Source organism: Sinocyclocheilus anshuiensis, unplaced genomic scaffold (genome assembly GCF_001515605.1).
Source record: "Sinocyclocheilus anshuiensis isolate Anshui unplaced genomic scaffold, SAMN03320099.WGS_v1.1 scaffold152, whole genome shotgun sequence".
Classification (NCBI taxonomy): domain Eukaryota; kingdom Metazoa; phylum Chordata; class Actinopteri; order Cypriniformes; family Cyprinidae; genus Sinocyclocheilus; species Sinocyclocheilus anshuiensis.
Genome location: NW_015555781.1, coordinates 3,994,656 through 4,010,646, shown reverse-complemented (window position 1 = coordinate 4,010,646; position 15,991 = coordinate 3,994,656). Strand labels below are relative to the sequence as shown.

Sequence of the window (15,991 nt, the reverse complement as noted above, 5' to 3'; positions counted from 1 at the left end):
ATATATATATATCAGGGTCACTAGATATATATGGTTTTTACTAAAATGGCAAGGCAACCACACTATACACATAGCATTGATTGATTGATTATCAACGACTTGTGGTGTGTTATGCAACTGAGTTTTTTTATGTCACTTTAGACTTACTTTTCTGTGCCGTTTTTGACTGGTGGTGAAAGGTTTCATTTTACATAATTAGATGTTTTTATATTTAATCTTATTGCCTGGACTGTGGCTATCAAACTAAAGTCTGTGCATCTATAACTAAAGACCAGCTTACTTATCAAGCCAATGTGTAAAATTTGTGATAACATCACTGTTTTAGTGTCCCCAAAATACGTTGTGTTTGTCAAATCTGTAAAGGTTAATCCAGTGTCTCTGAATGCCAGGATGAATTTGAATTGGCGCCTATGGGGAGTGCACAGTATGATACGGCCAGGGGAGTTCAAATTAATCCGATTAGGGAATTACAGCATTCCAAAACACAATTTCACATAATCACCTCATCGAAATATTACTTCTCATATGTTGTAACAGCTGTGCATGTTCAATAAGCATTAAATCACTAAACAGACAAAATATTGTTGGGTTTATATATAAAAAAAAGTTTTTATTGACGGCATTGTTAACATTAAATGAAAGACTGTGGTGGAAATGAAATGATATAGACCTATATAACTTCATGATACTCAAGGCTTTTCATGCTCAAATCGAAATATTCAGTCCTCTGGTTTTTATTAAAAGGGCAAAGCAAACACACCATACATATACAGTACAGCAATAATGACTGTGATACATAGCAAACACATGGTGTCACATATACTGTGAGCAGGTTAATGATTGACTGATCAAAGGTCCGATGGGTGTGACCCTTACAAACACACAATTACATACACAGGTACAGAAAACACTCCTACATTCATTTTTGTCATTTTTATACTCATAAAAAAATGGCTCTTAGACTGCTGTCAGAGAGGCCCTGGAAAGAAAGAAAGAATGAGAGGACAATCTGAAAGAAGCTTTACATATTCATTTGAAAATAGTCTAAATAAGAGTCGAATGATGATCAAGATAAGCATATAAATCAAGCTGTTATCTCTGTATTTAGTGAAGCATAAGGAGAGTAAACAGGAGGAAATGTTTTCAACAAGACATTATTTTCTCAACACGTCACAATAATACTGAAGTCTAATACTTCTTTTCTATTTTGGGCAACACAAAGGTAAAACTAAGCTTTTATTAACTAGTACAATGCTTAAATTGCTCTGGTGGAACTAGTCATAATAAAAATACAAGTGATAGAAAATAGTGTTTCATATAAATATATTAATAATTAGATAGATAGATAGATAGATAGATAGATAGGTTAGACTATTTAGAAGGGTTATTGATATTGATATAAAATGGAAGTCTTATCTTTATTTCTTCAGAATCGTCTAGCTTTTGCAAACTCCAGCCAAACAACTTTTTGACAATCCTCCTCGTTCTTCTTCATCTGTAACCATGGAGACGGTGGTGATCGTGGCCATAGGTGTACTCGCCACCATCTTCTTGGCATCATTTGTGGCGCTGGTGGTTGTGTGTCGTCATCGTTACTGCCACCCTCCGGACTTTCTGCATCAGTTTGATTCCAAGTATGTACTTGAGTATGCACTAGAGAATAAGTCATAACCTCATTCCCACACTGAGGATTAAGAAGGGATCACCATTCCAACACTTCATTCCTAGCCATTGAAATAATGAATTTTTTTAATCACTTTCTCTACCTCTTGTTTATCCTCATATTTCAGGCCTACAGTTGATCTGATCGGCGCGATGGAGACTCAGAGTGAACCATCAGAGCTGGAGCTGGATGATGTTGTCATCACTAATCCTCATATTGAGGCCATGCTGGAGAACGAAGACTGGATCGAAGATGCCTCGTATGCCTTCTCTCCATGTTCATTCTCACTACCATAACCATTTTTAGTAATAATAATATTCTGGTTTTGATACTTTACTGATATCACTTTCTCTTTCCCTCAGTGGTCTTGTGTCTCATTGCATTGCGATTCTGAAGGTAGATTTTTGTGCACAAATTTAGCATTTTTCCTGACCAAATACAATATAATATAATATGGGTCAGTAAGATTTTTTAAGGTTTTAATGTTATGCTCAACAAGGCTGCACTTATTTGATCAAAAATACAGTTAGAACAATGATTTTGTGAAATACACTGCCTGGCCAAAAAAAGTCGCTTGGATTTAAATAAGCAAGCTCTTAAAATGTAGGATTTCGTCAGTTTTGCAGTGATTAATATGTTTCTGGCATGTTGTATATTTGGCAACCATTCTTTTAACCCCAACTGATGCAGAGCGTAACTTTTTATTTCTCGAACAAACATGTTGGAAGACGTTCCCATGTTCCAGGATGACAGTACCAAGTTTATTGGGCTCAAATTGTGAAAGAGTGATTCAGGGAGCATGAGAAACCTTGAACTGGTCATAATAGAGTCCTGATCTTAACCCTACTGAAAATCTTTAGGATATTCTGGAGTTGACTTTACAGAGTGGTACATCTCTCCCATTGTCAATACAAGATCTCGGCCAAAAATTAATGCAATTCTTGATGGAAATAAATGTTGTGATGTTAAATAATAGTTTTGAAACAATGCCACAATGAATGCACAATGTAATCAAAGCTAAAGACAGTCCAATTAAATATTAGAGTGTGCAGTGTGTGTTATATATATATATATAACTATTAATTTCATTTAAAAACAATCTTTCTGACCCCCAAACTTTTGAACAGTCATGTATGTATAATAAATAATACATGGCATTTTTGCTTTGGTTTAAAGAAATCATTGTCCTGGTTCTGTACAGATATGCCACACTCTCACCGAAAAGCTAGTTGCCATGACAATGGGCTCTGGAGCAAAGGTCAAAGCACCTGCCAGCTTGAATGACATCATCACCGTGGCCAAACGCATCAGTCCAAGGTAAACAGTTTGAGCAGTTGATATGACACATCTGAGAGTGTGGGTACTGACCATGAGCTGCTTTGTGCCATCACAGGGTGGATGACGTGGTTCGATCTATGTACCCTCCACTGGACCCCATTCTTCTGGATGCCAGGTAACTTCTTATGCTGGCAGGGACTATTGTAAGTTTACAAGTTTACATTTCTGCAAAGAACTGACTTTACCAACTTATTTTTTGGACCAGGGCCACAGCATTACTACTGTCGGTCAGTCACTTGGTACTGGTGACACGAAACGCCTGTCACATGTCTGGCAGCCTGGACTGGATCGACCAATCACTGCATGCGGCCGAGGATCACATGGTCGTGTTGAGAGAGGCGGCTTTAGCATCTGAACCAGAGAGAGGTTTGCCAGAGAGAGAGCAGTCAATCTGAGTCACTCACAAGACTGTGGCAGACATATACAGTACACACATTATTCAAGAACGTGCATGAATGCACCTGTAAAGAATATGACAGTTTAGTGGACAATACCTCAGCACATCCATGATATGAAAGGCATCTTAGCTTAGCCTTGCTTTCAATCTTTCACTGTATCTCATTTTTATCTCTGTTACATTCCAGTTTAATCGGTGGTCATGCTGTCTAATATTTCCTCACGCTGGATTTATATGTAGATGCTAGAGCCAAAAAGTGTCTGAGACAATAAAAAACATGAATGTATAAACCAATTCCCAAAAATGCTAATTGTTATCACTAAGTTTGTTAGCTAAACCATATATAAACAAAACAAGGTCTGTCTTTTTTTTTGTTGTTTCTCATATTTGAGTTTACATAGTGTAATGTTTTAATACAATACATACAATGTTTTCATACATTATTTACATATTTTCATTATTAGCATCAAGTTCTATCAAATTTTAAGATCTTTTCGCTTTTATTTCTCTTTAAAAATACACAAAAAAATTAAGCAGCAGAAATAATGGTTCATTTTCTCAGTCTCCTTCGCATATCAGTTTATAAATAGTCAATTCACAAATTGACAAGTCACAATTGTACACTTTCATATTAGTATTTTTTTCTCTCATGATGTGTACACTTAAATGTTTGGGGTCAGTATTTTTTTTTTTTAAGTATTTTAAAAGACGTCTCATGCTCACCAAAGCTGCATTTATTTGATCAAAAATACTGTAAAAACAGTATGTGAAATATTACAATTTATTTGGCAATTTAAAATAATTTAAAATGCCATTTTTTAGGTTCTTTGATGAATAAAGAGTTCAAGGACAGTATTTATTTGAAATAGAAATCTTTTGTAACATTATAAATGTCTTTACTGTCACTTTTGATCCATTTAATGCATCCTTGCTAAATAAACATTAATTTCTTAAAAAACACCCAAACTTTTGAACAGTTAACTAGCTGGTTGTGAACAGTTATGCAGCAAGTAAGACTCACATTTTTTGTCCATCTGCTATCTAGACGTGGCCTGTATTTTTTCACCAGAGTCACATGAAATCTAAATCCACACTAATTCCCTCCTTCAACCCCCCACTACACTTCACACATTCAGCAGCCACACACACACACATTCAGAACTCTGTAATTTCATGTATTAAATTCAGTTATCAATCATGTTATTCAGTTTCAATAAGAATATATTGCAGCATTCAGTTGTTGATTATGAGTATTTCCTCTTTTCATTTCAATCTTGTTACTGACATTTTTTGTTTGTTCCTCTATTTGTTCTTTGACTCTCGTACTGTTTATGTATTTGAGCTTTGTAAAGGTGAATAAAAGTTTCACAATGAAAAGACATCATGATATTTTTATTTTAAAATAAACATTACAAAATTCAACTATAAGTTCAGTAAAACATTTAGACCTCTATTCACATGTGCGGCTTTGTGGAGAGAGGAGAGAGAGAGGACACAGACAGGGAGAGATAAAGGAAGAGGGAGGAGAAACAGCTGCAATGGAGGATGGGGAGGAAGAAAAGAAAAACATGACAGCTATTTCTCAAAGTCAGAGTAAACAGTTCTGTCTAGCTTTGAGTAGAAAGCTTTTGGCCAAAATGAGTGCTGGACATTAGGCATTAAAAAAAGCAGCAGACTGAAAAGAAGCAGACCGAAAGGACACACACTCACAACTCACTGTTTAACACACTCACACTGTGCGCATGAGTGCTATCAAGAAAATGTCATCTTACAAACACATCTTTTAAAATATTGCTTCTGTTGAGCGTAGGTCACAGTGCTGCTGACACTCAGTAAAGTCCTTTACTTTTCTTCAGGTCTGTTTTTTGTAAATCTGATAGACAGTTGTAGTCATTCCATGTCATTCCCAAAGCAACCTAAAAAAAAAAAAAAAAAAGGTAAGTTACTTAACCCTCACCTGCTATATCTTTTTTTTTTTAATATCCTGCTGGACTTAATAGTTTACTTGATATTAGCCTCTGTTTTCTAATTTGATTGGCTGACATTGAAAGGCACACAGATTTTTTCTCAGGATTTTTTTTTTTTTAAATCTGCTTGGAACCCAAGTTGTGAACCCAAGATATTCCGAGTTACGTTTAAGGCTTAGTAGTTAACTAGACATCCATGTATTCTGCTTTTCCCCCAAAGTTATACTACCATTCAAATGTTTAGGGTCATTACATTTATTTTTAAGAAATTAATACTTTTATTAGTTAGAATGCTTTAAATACATGTGACAGTAAAGCCATTTATAATATTACAAAATGTCAAATAAATGCTGTTCTTGTAAAATTTTATTCATCAAAGAATCATGAAGCAAATGTAGTGATATTACACAAAAATATAAAGCAGCACAACCGTTTTCAACACTGATGATAATAAGAAACGTTTCTTGAGCAGCAAATCAGCACATTATAATGATTTCTGAAGAGTCATGTGACACTGAAAACTGGGGTAATGGATGCTGAAAATTCAGTTTTACCATCACAGGAATAAATTATATTTTAAAATATAGTCAAATAGAAAACAATTATTTTAATCTGTAATAATATGTTACCCTGGACTACAAAACCAAGTCATAAGGGTCCATTTTGTGAAATTGAGATTTATACATCATCTGAAAGCTGAATAAATAAGCTTTCCATTGATGTATGGTTTGTTAGGATATGAATTTTTGGCCGAGATACAACTATTTGAAAATCTGGAATCTGAGAGTGCAAAAAAATCTAAATAGTGAGAAAATCGCCTTTAAAGTTGTCCAAATGAAGTTCTTAGCATTGCATATTACTAATCAAAAATTAAGTTTTGATATATTTATGGTAAGTAATTTACAAAATATCTTCATGGAACATGATCTTCTTTAATTAATATCCTAATGATTTTTGGCATAAAAGAAAAATCAATAATTTTTACCCATACAATGTTTTTTTGGCTATTGGTACAAATATACCCCAGCGACTTAAGACTGGTTTTGTGGTCCAGGGTCACATATTTTTACAGCATCACTGTTTTTTCTGTATTTTTGATCAAATAAAGGCACCCTTGATGAGCATAAGACCCCAAACATGTGTCTGTGAAATAATTCATTAAATATCTTAATTATTTAAATTACTATTTGTTCAATATCTAAAAAAATCTATATAAGATAAAACAGCCCTTAAACTGCATGTACAAATAAAATTAACTGTAATTTGTTGCTTTACATGTCAGTAAGTCAAAGGTTTGGCTACACAAGGCTGGCTTTGTATGGATATAAAATGCAATTTTAGATGAAAAAAAAACAGTATAAAATAACTGATGACAGTGAAAGGCTGCTATTCAGATACTTTTGAAGCTCATCTTGTCAGTCAAACTGTATTATAATCTTTATTATGTTTTAATGTTAAACCTTGAAATCATGCTGAGACAGGTAGTTCTCCAAGTGTAAAGGATCCACTCCTTCAGGTAAAGGTCTCTTCAGCAGATCCTTAAGGGGAAACTGGGGCTTATTAAGGGCAGCTAGAGCATCCTGCACCAAAGTCAGCTTTTTACGCACTGTGCAGTCCTGGGGAAAAAAACGCAAACAAATATTTAAATGAGATTTCAGTGTAAATCAAATAACTCTGTACATGCGCATGTATATGATGATGATGATGATGATGTGTCCTCACTCACCTGTACTTCCTGTGTCAGTCTCATCTCCCATGAAGGGAATATATTAGTAAAGGTGAGAGGCTCCGCCCCTTCATCAATAAGATACGCCATGGGAGGCCGTCTGGGATTCCTCTCTGAACGCAAAACACCAAAAATAACTTAGAAATCAGAAACAGAAGGCTTCTGAACAGCATCTGTGCTTTTTAATATCTATTTACCTTTGCAGTACTGTAAGGCAGTCTCCATGGCGCACTTCTTCTCTTTGTCCCAGTGAGGCCGCTGTGAGATTGAAGCTTCACAACTTTGCCATAAATACACCTCCAGATAGTTATCCAGCAGGAATATTGCTACCAAGAGAATGGTACAACACCACAGAAGTTTGAGAGAAAAATAACCCATATTATTTTAAGATTTTCTCATTTTAACTGTTTGTCTGTCAACTTCCTTAAGTACTAAACATTAAAAGGGGTTAAAAGTTAACCTAAGGTTAAGTGTAGTGTTAAAGTCTTTATGTGCACTCTTATGCTTCTGTGTACAGTTTGTGAACTTGCTTACTCTCACCTGGATGTGGCACGGCATATAACTTATCCTGAAGGAAGGGCATTGCTGTAATTACACCATTTACATGGGCGGGGCTAATAAGCTCCACCCCTTTGAAAGTTCCTGATTGGGCACTCAGGTGATAAAGGCGGGGGGTAAAATAAAATTTACCAGGATCTAAAAGGAATAAAAAACATAGACAATCTCTTGTGAAAAATGGGTGAAAATGTTCATTGCATGACAAAGAGTAACAAGTTCACATGTTATTTATCATAGTTTGTTATACGTCACACCTTGCAGCATGCAGTCATATGACTTCCTGTCCTCTGGTCCAATAGCATTCCAGAAGTCTGCTGGCTCTTTCCCCTCCTCCACTTCCTGGACATTCATAAATCTGCCAGTTCTCAGACTCAGCTCAGGTGGGCACCTAATCATCACATTAACCACATGAAATCATTCCTAATCTGGCAACGTGCATCTTTCATTATTTGTCATGGGTTTACATGATACTTTTTACAGAATTCTAAAGGAGTTGCTCACATTTGTGTGAGGCGTTGGACCGTCTGCTTGGCCACCTGACATGCCTTGCTGTGGGCTTTGCAGCCATGCCACAGGTAGATCGCCCCCTGCTGGCTGTTCAACAAGATCAATGAGCCACGAGACCTCAGACTGGAGCAAGAGCACTGTACCTCCAACAGACTGCCCTCCACTGGGACATCACCCCTCACACAGAACAGATGCCAGCCTCCTGAAACACATACCAAACATACGATGTCAGATGTATTAATTGGACCCATAGTAGGGAAGAGGATTAGATATCGCAATGACCAGACCTGTGTCTCTGCTTTGTTGTTGTCTATAAATGACCATTCCTCCCTGGAACAACTGCAGAAAACAGGGTGGCTCCTCCCCTTCTGTTACGAACACCTGAGAACTACACTGATTGGTCAGTGCTGGTGACAGGTCCCGCCCACTGATATTGGAGTGCCACCCTTTCCAGATGAAAAGAGCAGATCGTTCCTGAACTATTGCCATTTGATCCCCTGTGAAATAAAAAAATAAAAAATAACTGACACAAACAGAAGATTGTTTACATTTATGCAGAATAACTTATACAACTATTATATAAACAAACAAAATATTTAAATTTTCAAACTTTTCAATTTTGAAAAATGTGAATCTCTCTCTCGCTCTCTAGCATTAGTTTATTATTCTGTTTTAAAGGTGTAACAAATAAAAATACATTACCTTTGTTGTTACTTGATTTTAACCAATAAAGTTGTTTATTTTTCTGAGAGTGTTTCACCTTTTCTTCAAGCTAATCATGAGAGTACTCTAATTATTTTCTGAATTATTTCTAAATGAATTAATTATTCTGTTTTAAAGTTTTAACAAATGAATTAATAAATAAATAATATTTCCCTTGATAATACGTACAGCTGGTTAGGAATCGCTTCCATAACATACAGAAAACCATTGGGTTTATAAGGTCTTACCCACACATTAACTCACCTAAGGCTGTGAGGCTGTATGTCCAGCGTACAGCATATGTGCTGCCCTCACTGAACTGTCCCAAGCTCTCTGGGGCAACCTCACACTCCTCACCCTCTGAAATAAACCACGTTTTCACTGCAAGAGTGCATAACTCCGCCTGCCGACCATCACTCAGAGTGACCGTGTCCCGTCCCCTCCGTACATCCACACTATCCAGAACAATTTGCGACACCTCTGAGAGACAGACTCCACCGAAGAGAGCTCTGGCATCACATGACCACTGCTCAGCTGACACTGGCTGGGGAGATGACTTGAGTGAGGGGGTCTGGAGAAGAGACAAAAGACAGGAAAAATGAATCAAAATGAGTGAAAACTGGTCACTAGAGGACAGTAAGAACATAAAAAATTCTGAACATAAAAAAAAAATGAAATTCTGTTTAAACTAACTGTAGGTGGAAGTCATATGTATAAAAGAGGAACATGTTATCTTAACTTATGTATATCAGTCTCCTCACCTTCACCTCCTCTTGTATGGAAGGAGCAATGTAATTTTTGTTCACTTTTGTCTGCTCAAATGAGTTAGCAAACTTCTCTTTGAACAGTATCGTCTCATTTTGGTCAAACACACGGCCAAAAAGTGCCCAGTCTGGCCGTCCAATACCCTGCCTGAACACACAAATAAATACATTTATTTGTGAAGACAAAAATAGGTTATGTTTAACATAATGAAACTTATTTTTTTAATTTATTGTGTGTGTGTGTGTATACGAGGATCAAATGTCCCCACAAGGATAGTAATCCCAATAAATGTTGACCTTGTGGGGACATTTTTTGGATCCCCATGAGGAAACAATCTTATAAATCATCCAGAATGAAGCTTTTTGAAAATCTAAAAATGCAGAAAGTTTTGTTTCAGGGGTAGGTTTAGGGGGAAGGTTAGGGTAAGGGGATATAAAATACGATTTGTACTGTATAAAAACCATTATGTCTTTGGAATGTCCCCATAAAACATGGAAACCAGTGTGTGTGTTACATAATGTATGCATTTATACATGGAGTTAATGCAGCTTAAATGCTGCTTTCAATAAAAAAATGGGAAAAACCATATACTGAGGCATTCTGAAAGTCATGTTAATGTTTCCAGTGGTTATACTGATAGTATAATTTGTAATATAAAAATTGTATTCAATTAAAAGAAGGCAAAACAGATGTATTTTCACCAGTGCACTTTTAGACCCCACTGTAGCTGAATATATGAAAATACTCTCATTAAAGTGAACCTACTTGTGAATATGGGCACTGCCACCAGAGGGATCCAGAGGGTTGATCCTGCAGTTGCTGTAGTCATACACTCCATCCCAAACCTGCTGAGCCAGCCGAAGGGCCAGTTTCCTCTCGCTGGGGCCCACGTCTTTCCCATGCCACAAATAGAGCTCGCTGCCGAAGTCAAACAGCAGAGTCTAAAACGGAAAAAGTACTGTCATTACATTTCACTATACACCTTAAATGCGGTTTCATTGTGTGTAATCACAAACTGTTAAACAAAACAACTGCATGTGAAGTACATGTCATTCATTCTTTAATAGTATGGTGACGAGGACCTGAGAGGAGTTCAGAAGACTGAGGTCTGGAACGACAGCCCAGCCCTGCTCATGAGGACTGAGTCTGTCCCCCTGCAGCCTATAAATACAGTTTGACTCTGATATGGCTCTCTCATAGTGCTCATCATCATCAGTACTGTCTGGACCTGCAGAGAGAAACACACACACACACAAACATATAAATGTCATCTGAGCAGTTTTGAGAAATGAAGGTGTTTATTATAGAACATTTTCTGTTATGTCTCTTGCCTTTATAATGGGTCTGTCCCCCGAGAAGGTTCCAGAACTCTGCTGCCTGCAGGCTGTCTGTATTTACACCTTCATCCAGGTGAACAACACCTGTTGCCTGACAACCCAGATCCCTCTGGGTCACAATCACTGAGGCCATTTCAGACGCCTAGAACAAACCATTAGTCAACATCCAGGAACTAAAAACAATTCTTGATTATCTCAAAAAAATATACTGTTGAAGATGCAAAAAAATGCTGTAATGGCTTAAACAGGAATCACTCTGTTTCTGTGTGAACTGATGTACCTTTTCTCTCTCAATGGTGTTGGAGAGTTTGCCAGTCCAGAGGAAGCAGTGTGATGGTGTGACCAGCAGAAAGCAGTCAACACTGTTAAGAGAGCGTGATACCGGCTCCACCAACCGCACCTGCACCTGCCTCCACCCTGGATGAACAGAAACATGCACAGACTACATTACCTACGTCACTCTCACATGAAACTCAGAGGATCTTATGGCATTTCCAAGTATGAAAACCTGAGAAATCAAGTGTGCTTCTGTGCCTAATACAAATAATGCAGAACTTTACTACCACTCAAAGGTTTGGGATCAGTACAATTTTTAATTAATACTTTTATTCAGCAGGGATGCATTAAAGAAGAACATCAGGTGAATATTAGATACACTATCATACCTTTAACCTGGATGAGCATAAGTTTGTTGTATGGCACTGTGGGTCTGCTCCCTTTTCCAGAGGAAGAGACATCAGCTGGGGTGCAGTTAGAATTTTTCATAGCTTGAATAATAAAGTTTAAAAAATATATATAATAATTATGATGCTAAATATGTTTAATGCTGTTAATACATTAGATTAATCATGACAAAATAGTTTAACCAGCAAAACTGTCATTGTCACTGGCTGACAAGTCTATACTAATTCAGGAATATAAAACGGTTACAAATTTTCATTTTAAACCTGTATTATTCTCCATTTCGCTATTTTCTTCAGACTGCATGAAATCCTGTTGGATATCCTCTCGAGCAGCAAGAGCACGTAATGGATTCCTCGAACCCTGGGTCCTGCGGGATGGCCGAACTGAACGCCTGTGCTCGGCTACAGCTGAGCTCAAACTAAACACAAACAGAGCGTTAACATATCTTCTCACACACAGGGAAATCCCTCACAGATGTACAGATGCTGGCTTTACATTGGTGTGTTGGTCTGACAGAGAGTGCTCAGGTCTGACTCTGTGTCTCCTCCAGTGGTCGGATACGCTGGAAGTGAAGAGTGTTCAGAAGTCATCTCAGCACCAAACATCTGACTCTCTTGGACTTCACTGGCGCAAATGGTTTGTGTTTCTTTAAAGATGAGTCTGGGAGAGTGTTCCTCCTCACAGCTTGCCTGAAATAACAGACAAACTGAATTAGTTGATATTCTAATATATTCTAATATCCATTATTATATTTCAATGTTTGAATAGACTAACGGTCAAAAGTTTGGGCTTGGTAAGATTTTTTAACGTTTTGGAAAGAAGTCTCATATGCTCAGCAAGGCTGGATTTATATGAACAAATACACAATAAAATGAAATATTATAATTTAAAATAACTGTTTTCTAATTAATTATATATTTTAAAATGTAATTTATTTCTGTGATGGCAAAGCTGAATTTTCAGCATCATTACTCCAGTCTTCAGTGGCACATCATCTTTCAGAAATCATTCTAATATGCTGATTTGCTGCTCAAAAAAAATGTCTTATTATTATCAATGTTAAAAACAGCTGTGTAGTTGCGTAAATATTTTTTGTGGAAAGTTATAAATTTTTTCAGCATTATTGCATGAATAGAAAGTTCAAAAGCACAGCAGAATTTTGTAACAATGTAGAAGTCTTTATTTTCACCTTTGACTAATTGAATGCATCCTTGCTGAATAAAGGTATTTCTTTTTTTTTAAATCTTACTGGCCCCAAACGTTTTAACAGTAGTGTCTATACCATGACTCTCCCCGTCACCTGTGGTTGAGTTTGAGTTGTGTTGGAAACCTCCTGAGCTTCATAAGAAAGACTCCTCTAGAGAGGGAGAAAGAAAGAAGAAGACGAGTATAATAATAGCAATTGTCTAGGTCTGCCAGTCAAAGTTAAATCAATTCAATGACATGCCATTATTGACAGTTAAATGTTGAAAATGTTTTGCTCAAATGTATTCTGCGGACCTTAATATGGCAAGGCAGCAAAAAAACACACACACACACATTCACAACACACTATACAGTAAAACAGATGCACCAATGTTATATTTAAAAGCACATGCTTAGAGCAATAGCAGTTTATGAACACATTCGTTACATTCAGTCATATGAAAATTCACACCAAATGTTCTACATGGACATAAAAACATGAAAGAAATTCTCACCTCATTGAAAAACATCACATACTGAGGTGTGGAGCTTGAACGAGTGTATATAGAGGAAAATACAGGCTCCTGAGAGGAGAGGAGAGGAGAGGAGAGGAGAGGAGGTTGATTAATGAAATCTCATTCTCTTCCATTTCCAATACAAAAATATATGGTCAGTTAAATAGAATGAATACAAAGAAACGACAACTAATGAAACTCACTTTTTAACACATAAAGTAATAAGCAATGATATATGGTCATTTAGTCAGTTAAAGTAACAGAAACACTTCCAATCAAACCTGTAAAAACACACATAATATTCTTACCCAGCATTGAGTTTGAAGATTAGACTCAGCTGTAGTGACATTCTCATCCTACAGGGGGCAGTGTGGAAACCAGAGAGGAGAAAGACATGAGGAAACATTAGAGTGACACATGTGACTCACATGCTACATGCCAATGCACAACACAAACATGCATGCTTATGCATTTATTTACTCACAAAAATATGAATAAACCTCCTAGTAAATATGACCTAGATAAATTCGCTTAGATACTTTAGCTCTCTGTAAAAACACAATGAAATCATCATCTACTGTACAACACACATACAGTTCACAAACCTGTGGCGCACTGCTTAGACTGATATTGCACCTTGCTTTATCACTTTGCTTCTCCTCTTCTTTCTCAGTTCCTGCTGAGTCTATCACCCTGTGGAAAACATGCTCTCATTTAATAGGGCCAAAACACTGCAGAATTAAATAATAATAATAATAATAATAACATTTTAACAAACCCAATCCACCTAATTTTTTAAACGCAGAAGTAAGCTATTTTCTGTGAATGTGCAATTAATATAATAAATAATAATTATAAAAGTAAATAATAAATAATAATATGACAACAAATACAAATACAAATACAAATACAAATACAATACAGTTTGCAATATGAAGCAGCATAACAGACGGTTTTTGTAATGAATTAAAACAGTCTGGAGGCAGCTGACACCAGAAGCCTTGCAAATGGCTGTGCTTGCATACAGTGGATAGCTTTCATCAAATCGTCCCCTAATTTGGGGTACATAATCCTCATACTACATAGTTTAAAAGTAGCACATCAACTATTTTTATGGTGAAGAAGACACAAATCAGGACATGAGGCTGTATCTTTGCACACTTTGAGGTACTGACATGAGACTTACTTTGTATCACTGCCACAATGATTTGTTATACAGGAGCACTTTGGTGACCTACTTATAAAAATCTCACAAAACTTTAAAATAACCAATGGTTTAAACTCACAATCCTTCCCAATTACTCAAAAAAATCCAGTCTGTTTTAAAGATTTATTCATTCAAATTGTATGACAAATTTCCATCAGAATGAATTGAGTGATCTTTAAATTCTGTGTGTATAATGAATTCTGAATACATGTGAAGAATTTAATCAAAATTTATTAAAAGAACTTTGATGCCAAGGATCCCAAACAGGAAGTGAGACTGTCTCAATAATACAGAGATAATACAGAGTAAGAGTAAGAACCACCTTACTCTTATTGGATGTGCAAAGTTTCAAGTCAGCAGCACCTACCAATAATCTGTATCTGTTTGTAAATTTTTTAATCAGTATTGTTTGAAAAACTGACTGCGAAAGAGTACTATATATATTCTGGTAAAACATTACATGTATTGTTTATTTACTGTCATGTTTAAATGCACCCTTCCTGTAAATCTTAATAAGCCCAAACATTTGAAAGGTAGAAAGAGCGAAAGAGTGAAAGGGAGAGAACCTGTCACTGATGGCTGATTCTCTGCTCTGTTCTGTGGTCTGGAGGTCCTCTGATAGAGATGGACGTTCCTCAGGCTTTGGAGCAGATCTCCATTTTCTGCCAGAGGATGCAGAGGCTTCCTTCCTTGCCCTCTGCCTCCAGGGAGCGCTCGAGAGAGGAGCCGGTTCCACAGGTGACACCTGTCTCTCCTCTATAACTGCTCTCTCTCTCCTTTCCCTCCCATTCTGCTCCAGGTCGTGTCCGTTCAGGTTATCCCTGTCTCTGCTTTCACTTCTCCACACCACTCCCTCCGAAGAGTTATTTTTCAAGATGCCTTTAATCTGCACTGCATTCTGGGAGTTGCTATCTGATGTAGGCTTCAGATGGGGTGATGAGGTGAGTTCGGAGGAGGAACCCCACTCCTGTGAAGAGCTCAGCCCAGAGAGACACACTTCACTGGGCTTCAGATTGATGGATTCAGCCTGCTGTCGGTCAGAGAGGTGAGATGCCAGATGAAGACGAGGAAGCTGAACAGGGTCTTTCTGAAGCTAAAAGTGGAAGAAAGCTTGTCAACGTCTTTGCAAGAACCAAAGCAGAGACTCTAGAAGTTAAAGTTACAAAACAAACAATCCCCTGTAGAAAAAAAAAGTTTATTTATGTTGTGTTTTGTATGCCGGTGATAGAGGATGCTGGTGTCATCACCAGACTGCTTAACTAACTTAACTAGCAAGACTACTGTGGTGTTTTATTTTTCTTTCTTTAAAAAATATTGCTTGAAATAATAAAATAATAAACTCCCAATGTGGAGATAGATAGATAGATAGATAGATAGATAGATAGATTTATATTAATTTGTTAATAAAAATGATTGTTATGATTATACTGGGGGGCAAAA

At 36.8% G+C, this 15,991-nt stretch overlaps 2 protein-coding genes across 5 annotated transcripts in view; one reads left to right on the top strand and one right to left on the bottom strand.

Annotated features, from left to right (window-relative positions):
* LOC107674611 (transmembrane protein 98-like) overlaps positions 1-3,423 on the top strand; it is a 4,541-nt gene extending 1,118 nt beyond the window's left edge. The window contains exons 2-7 of the mRNA XM_016468638.1: positions 1,431-1,634; positions 1,791-1,922; positions 2,026-2,059; positions 2,865-2,980; positions 3,057-3,116; positions 3,207-3,423. Of these exons, the coding sequence (XP_016324124.1) occupies positions 1,504-1,634; positions 1,791-1,922; positions 2,026-2,059; positions 2,865-2,980; positions 3,057-3,116; positions 3,207-3,396 (663 nt within the window). The 5' untranslated portion in view covers positions 1,431-1,503 and the 3' untranslated portion in view covers positions 3,397-3,423. The remainder of the gene's footprint in view (positions 1-1,430; positions 1,635-1,790; positions 1,923-2,025; positions 2,060-2,864; positions 2,981-3,056; positions 3,117-3,206) is intronic.
* Positions 3,424-4,822: 1,399 nt separating this feature from the next.
* The window catches only part of LOC107674723 (supervillin-like), a 28,536-nt gene continuing 17,367 nt past the window's right edge, over positions 4,823-15,991 (bottom strand). For all 4 annotated transcript variants that reach the window (XM_016468813.1, XM_016468816.1, XM_016468814.1 and 1 more), the window contains 22 exons: positions 15,118-15,644; positions 13,950-14,037; positions 13,653-13,700; positions 13,345-13,413; positions 12,945-13,001; positions 12,140-12,333; positions 11,908-12,062; positions 11,626-11,727; positions 11,241-11,377; positions 10,955-11,102; positions 10,706-10,851; positions 10,389-10,564; positions 9,620-9,770; positions 9,123-9,429; positions 8,444-8,653; positions 8,151-8,358; positions 7,904-8,037; positions 7,632-7,787; positions 7,289-7,417; positions 7,092-7,204; positions 6,826-6,981; positions 4,823-5,314 (listed from right to left, as the gene is read on the bottom strand). In XM_016468813.1, coding sequence (XP_016324299.1) covers positions 5,228-5,314; positions 6,826-6,981; positions 7,092-7,204; positions 7,289-7,417; positions 7,632-7,787; positions 7,904-8,037; positions 8,151-8,358; positions 8,444-8,653; positions 9,123-9,429; positions 9,620-9,770; positions 10,389-10,564; positions 10,706-10,851; positions 10,955-11,102; positions 11,241-11,377; positions 11,626-11,727; positions 11,908-12,062; positions 12,140-12,333; positions 12,945-13,001; positions 13,345-13,413; positions 13,653-13,700; positions 13,950-14,037; positions 15,118-15,644 — 3,498 coding nt within the window. In that variant the 3' untranslated portion in view covers positions 4,823-5,227. The remainder of the gene's footprint in view (positions 5,315-6,825; positions 6,982-7,091; positions 7,205-7,288; positions 7,418-7,631; positions 7,788-7,903; positions 8,038-8,150; positions 8,359-8,443; positions 8,654-9,122; positions 9,430-9,619; positions 9,771-10,388; positions 10,565-10,705; positions 10,852-10,954; positions 11,103-11,240; positions 11,378-11,625; positions 11,728-11,907; positions 12,063-12,139; positions 12,334-12,944; positions 13,002-13,344; positions 13,414-13,652; positions 13,701-13,949; positions 14,038-15,117; positions 15,645-15,991) is intronic.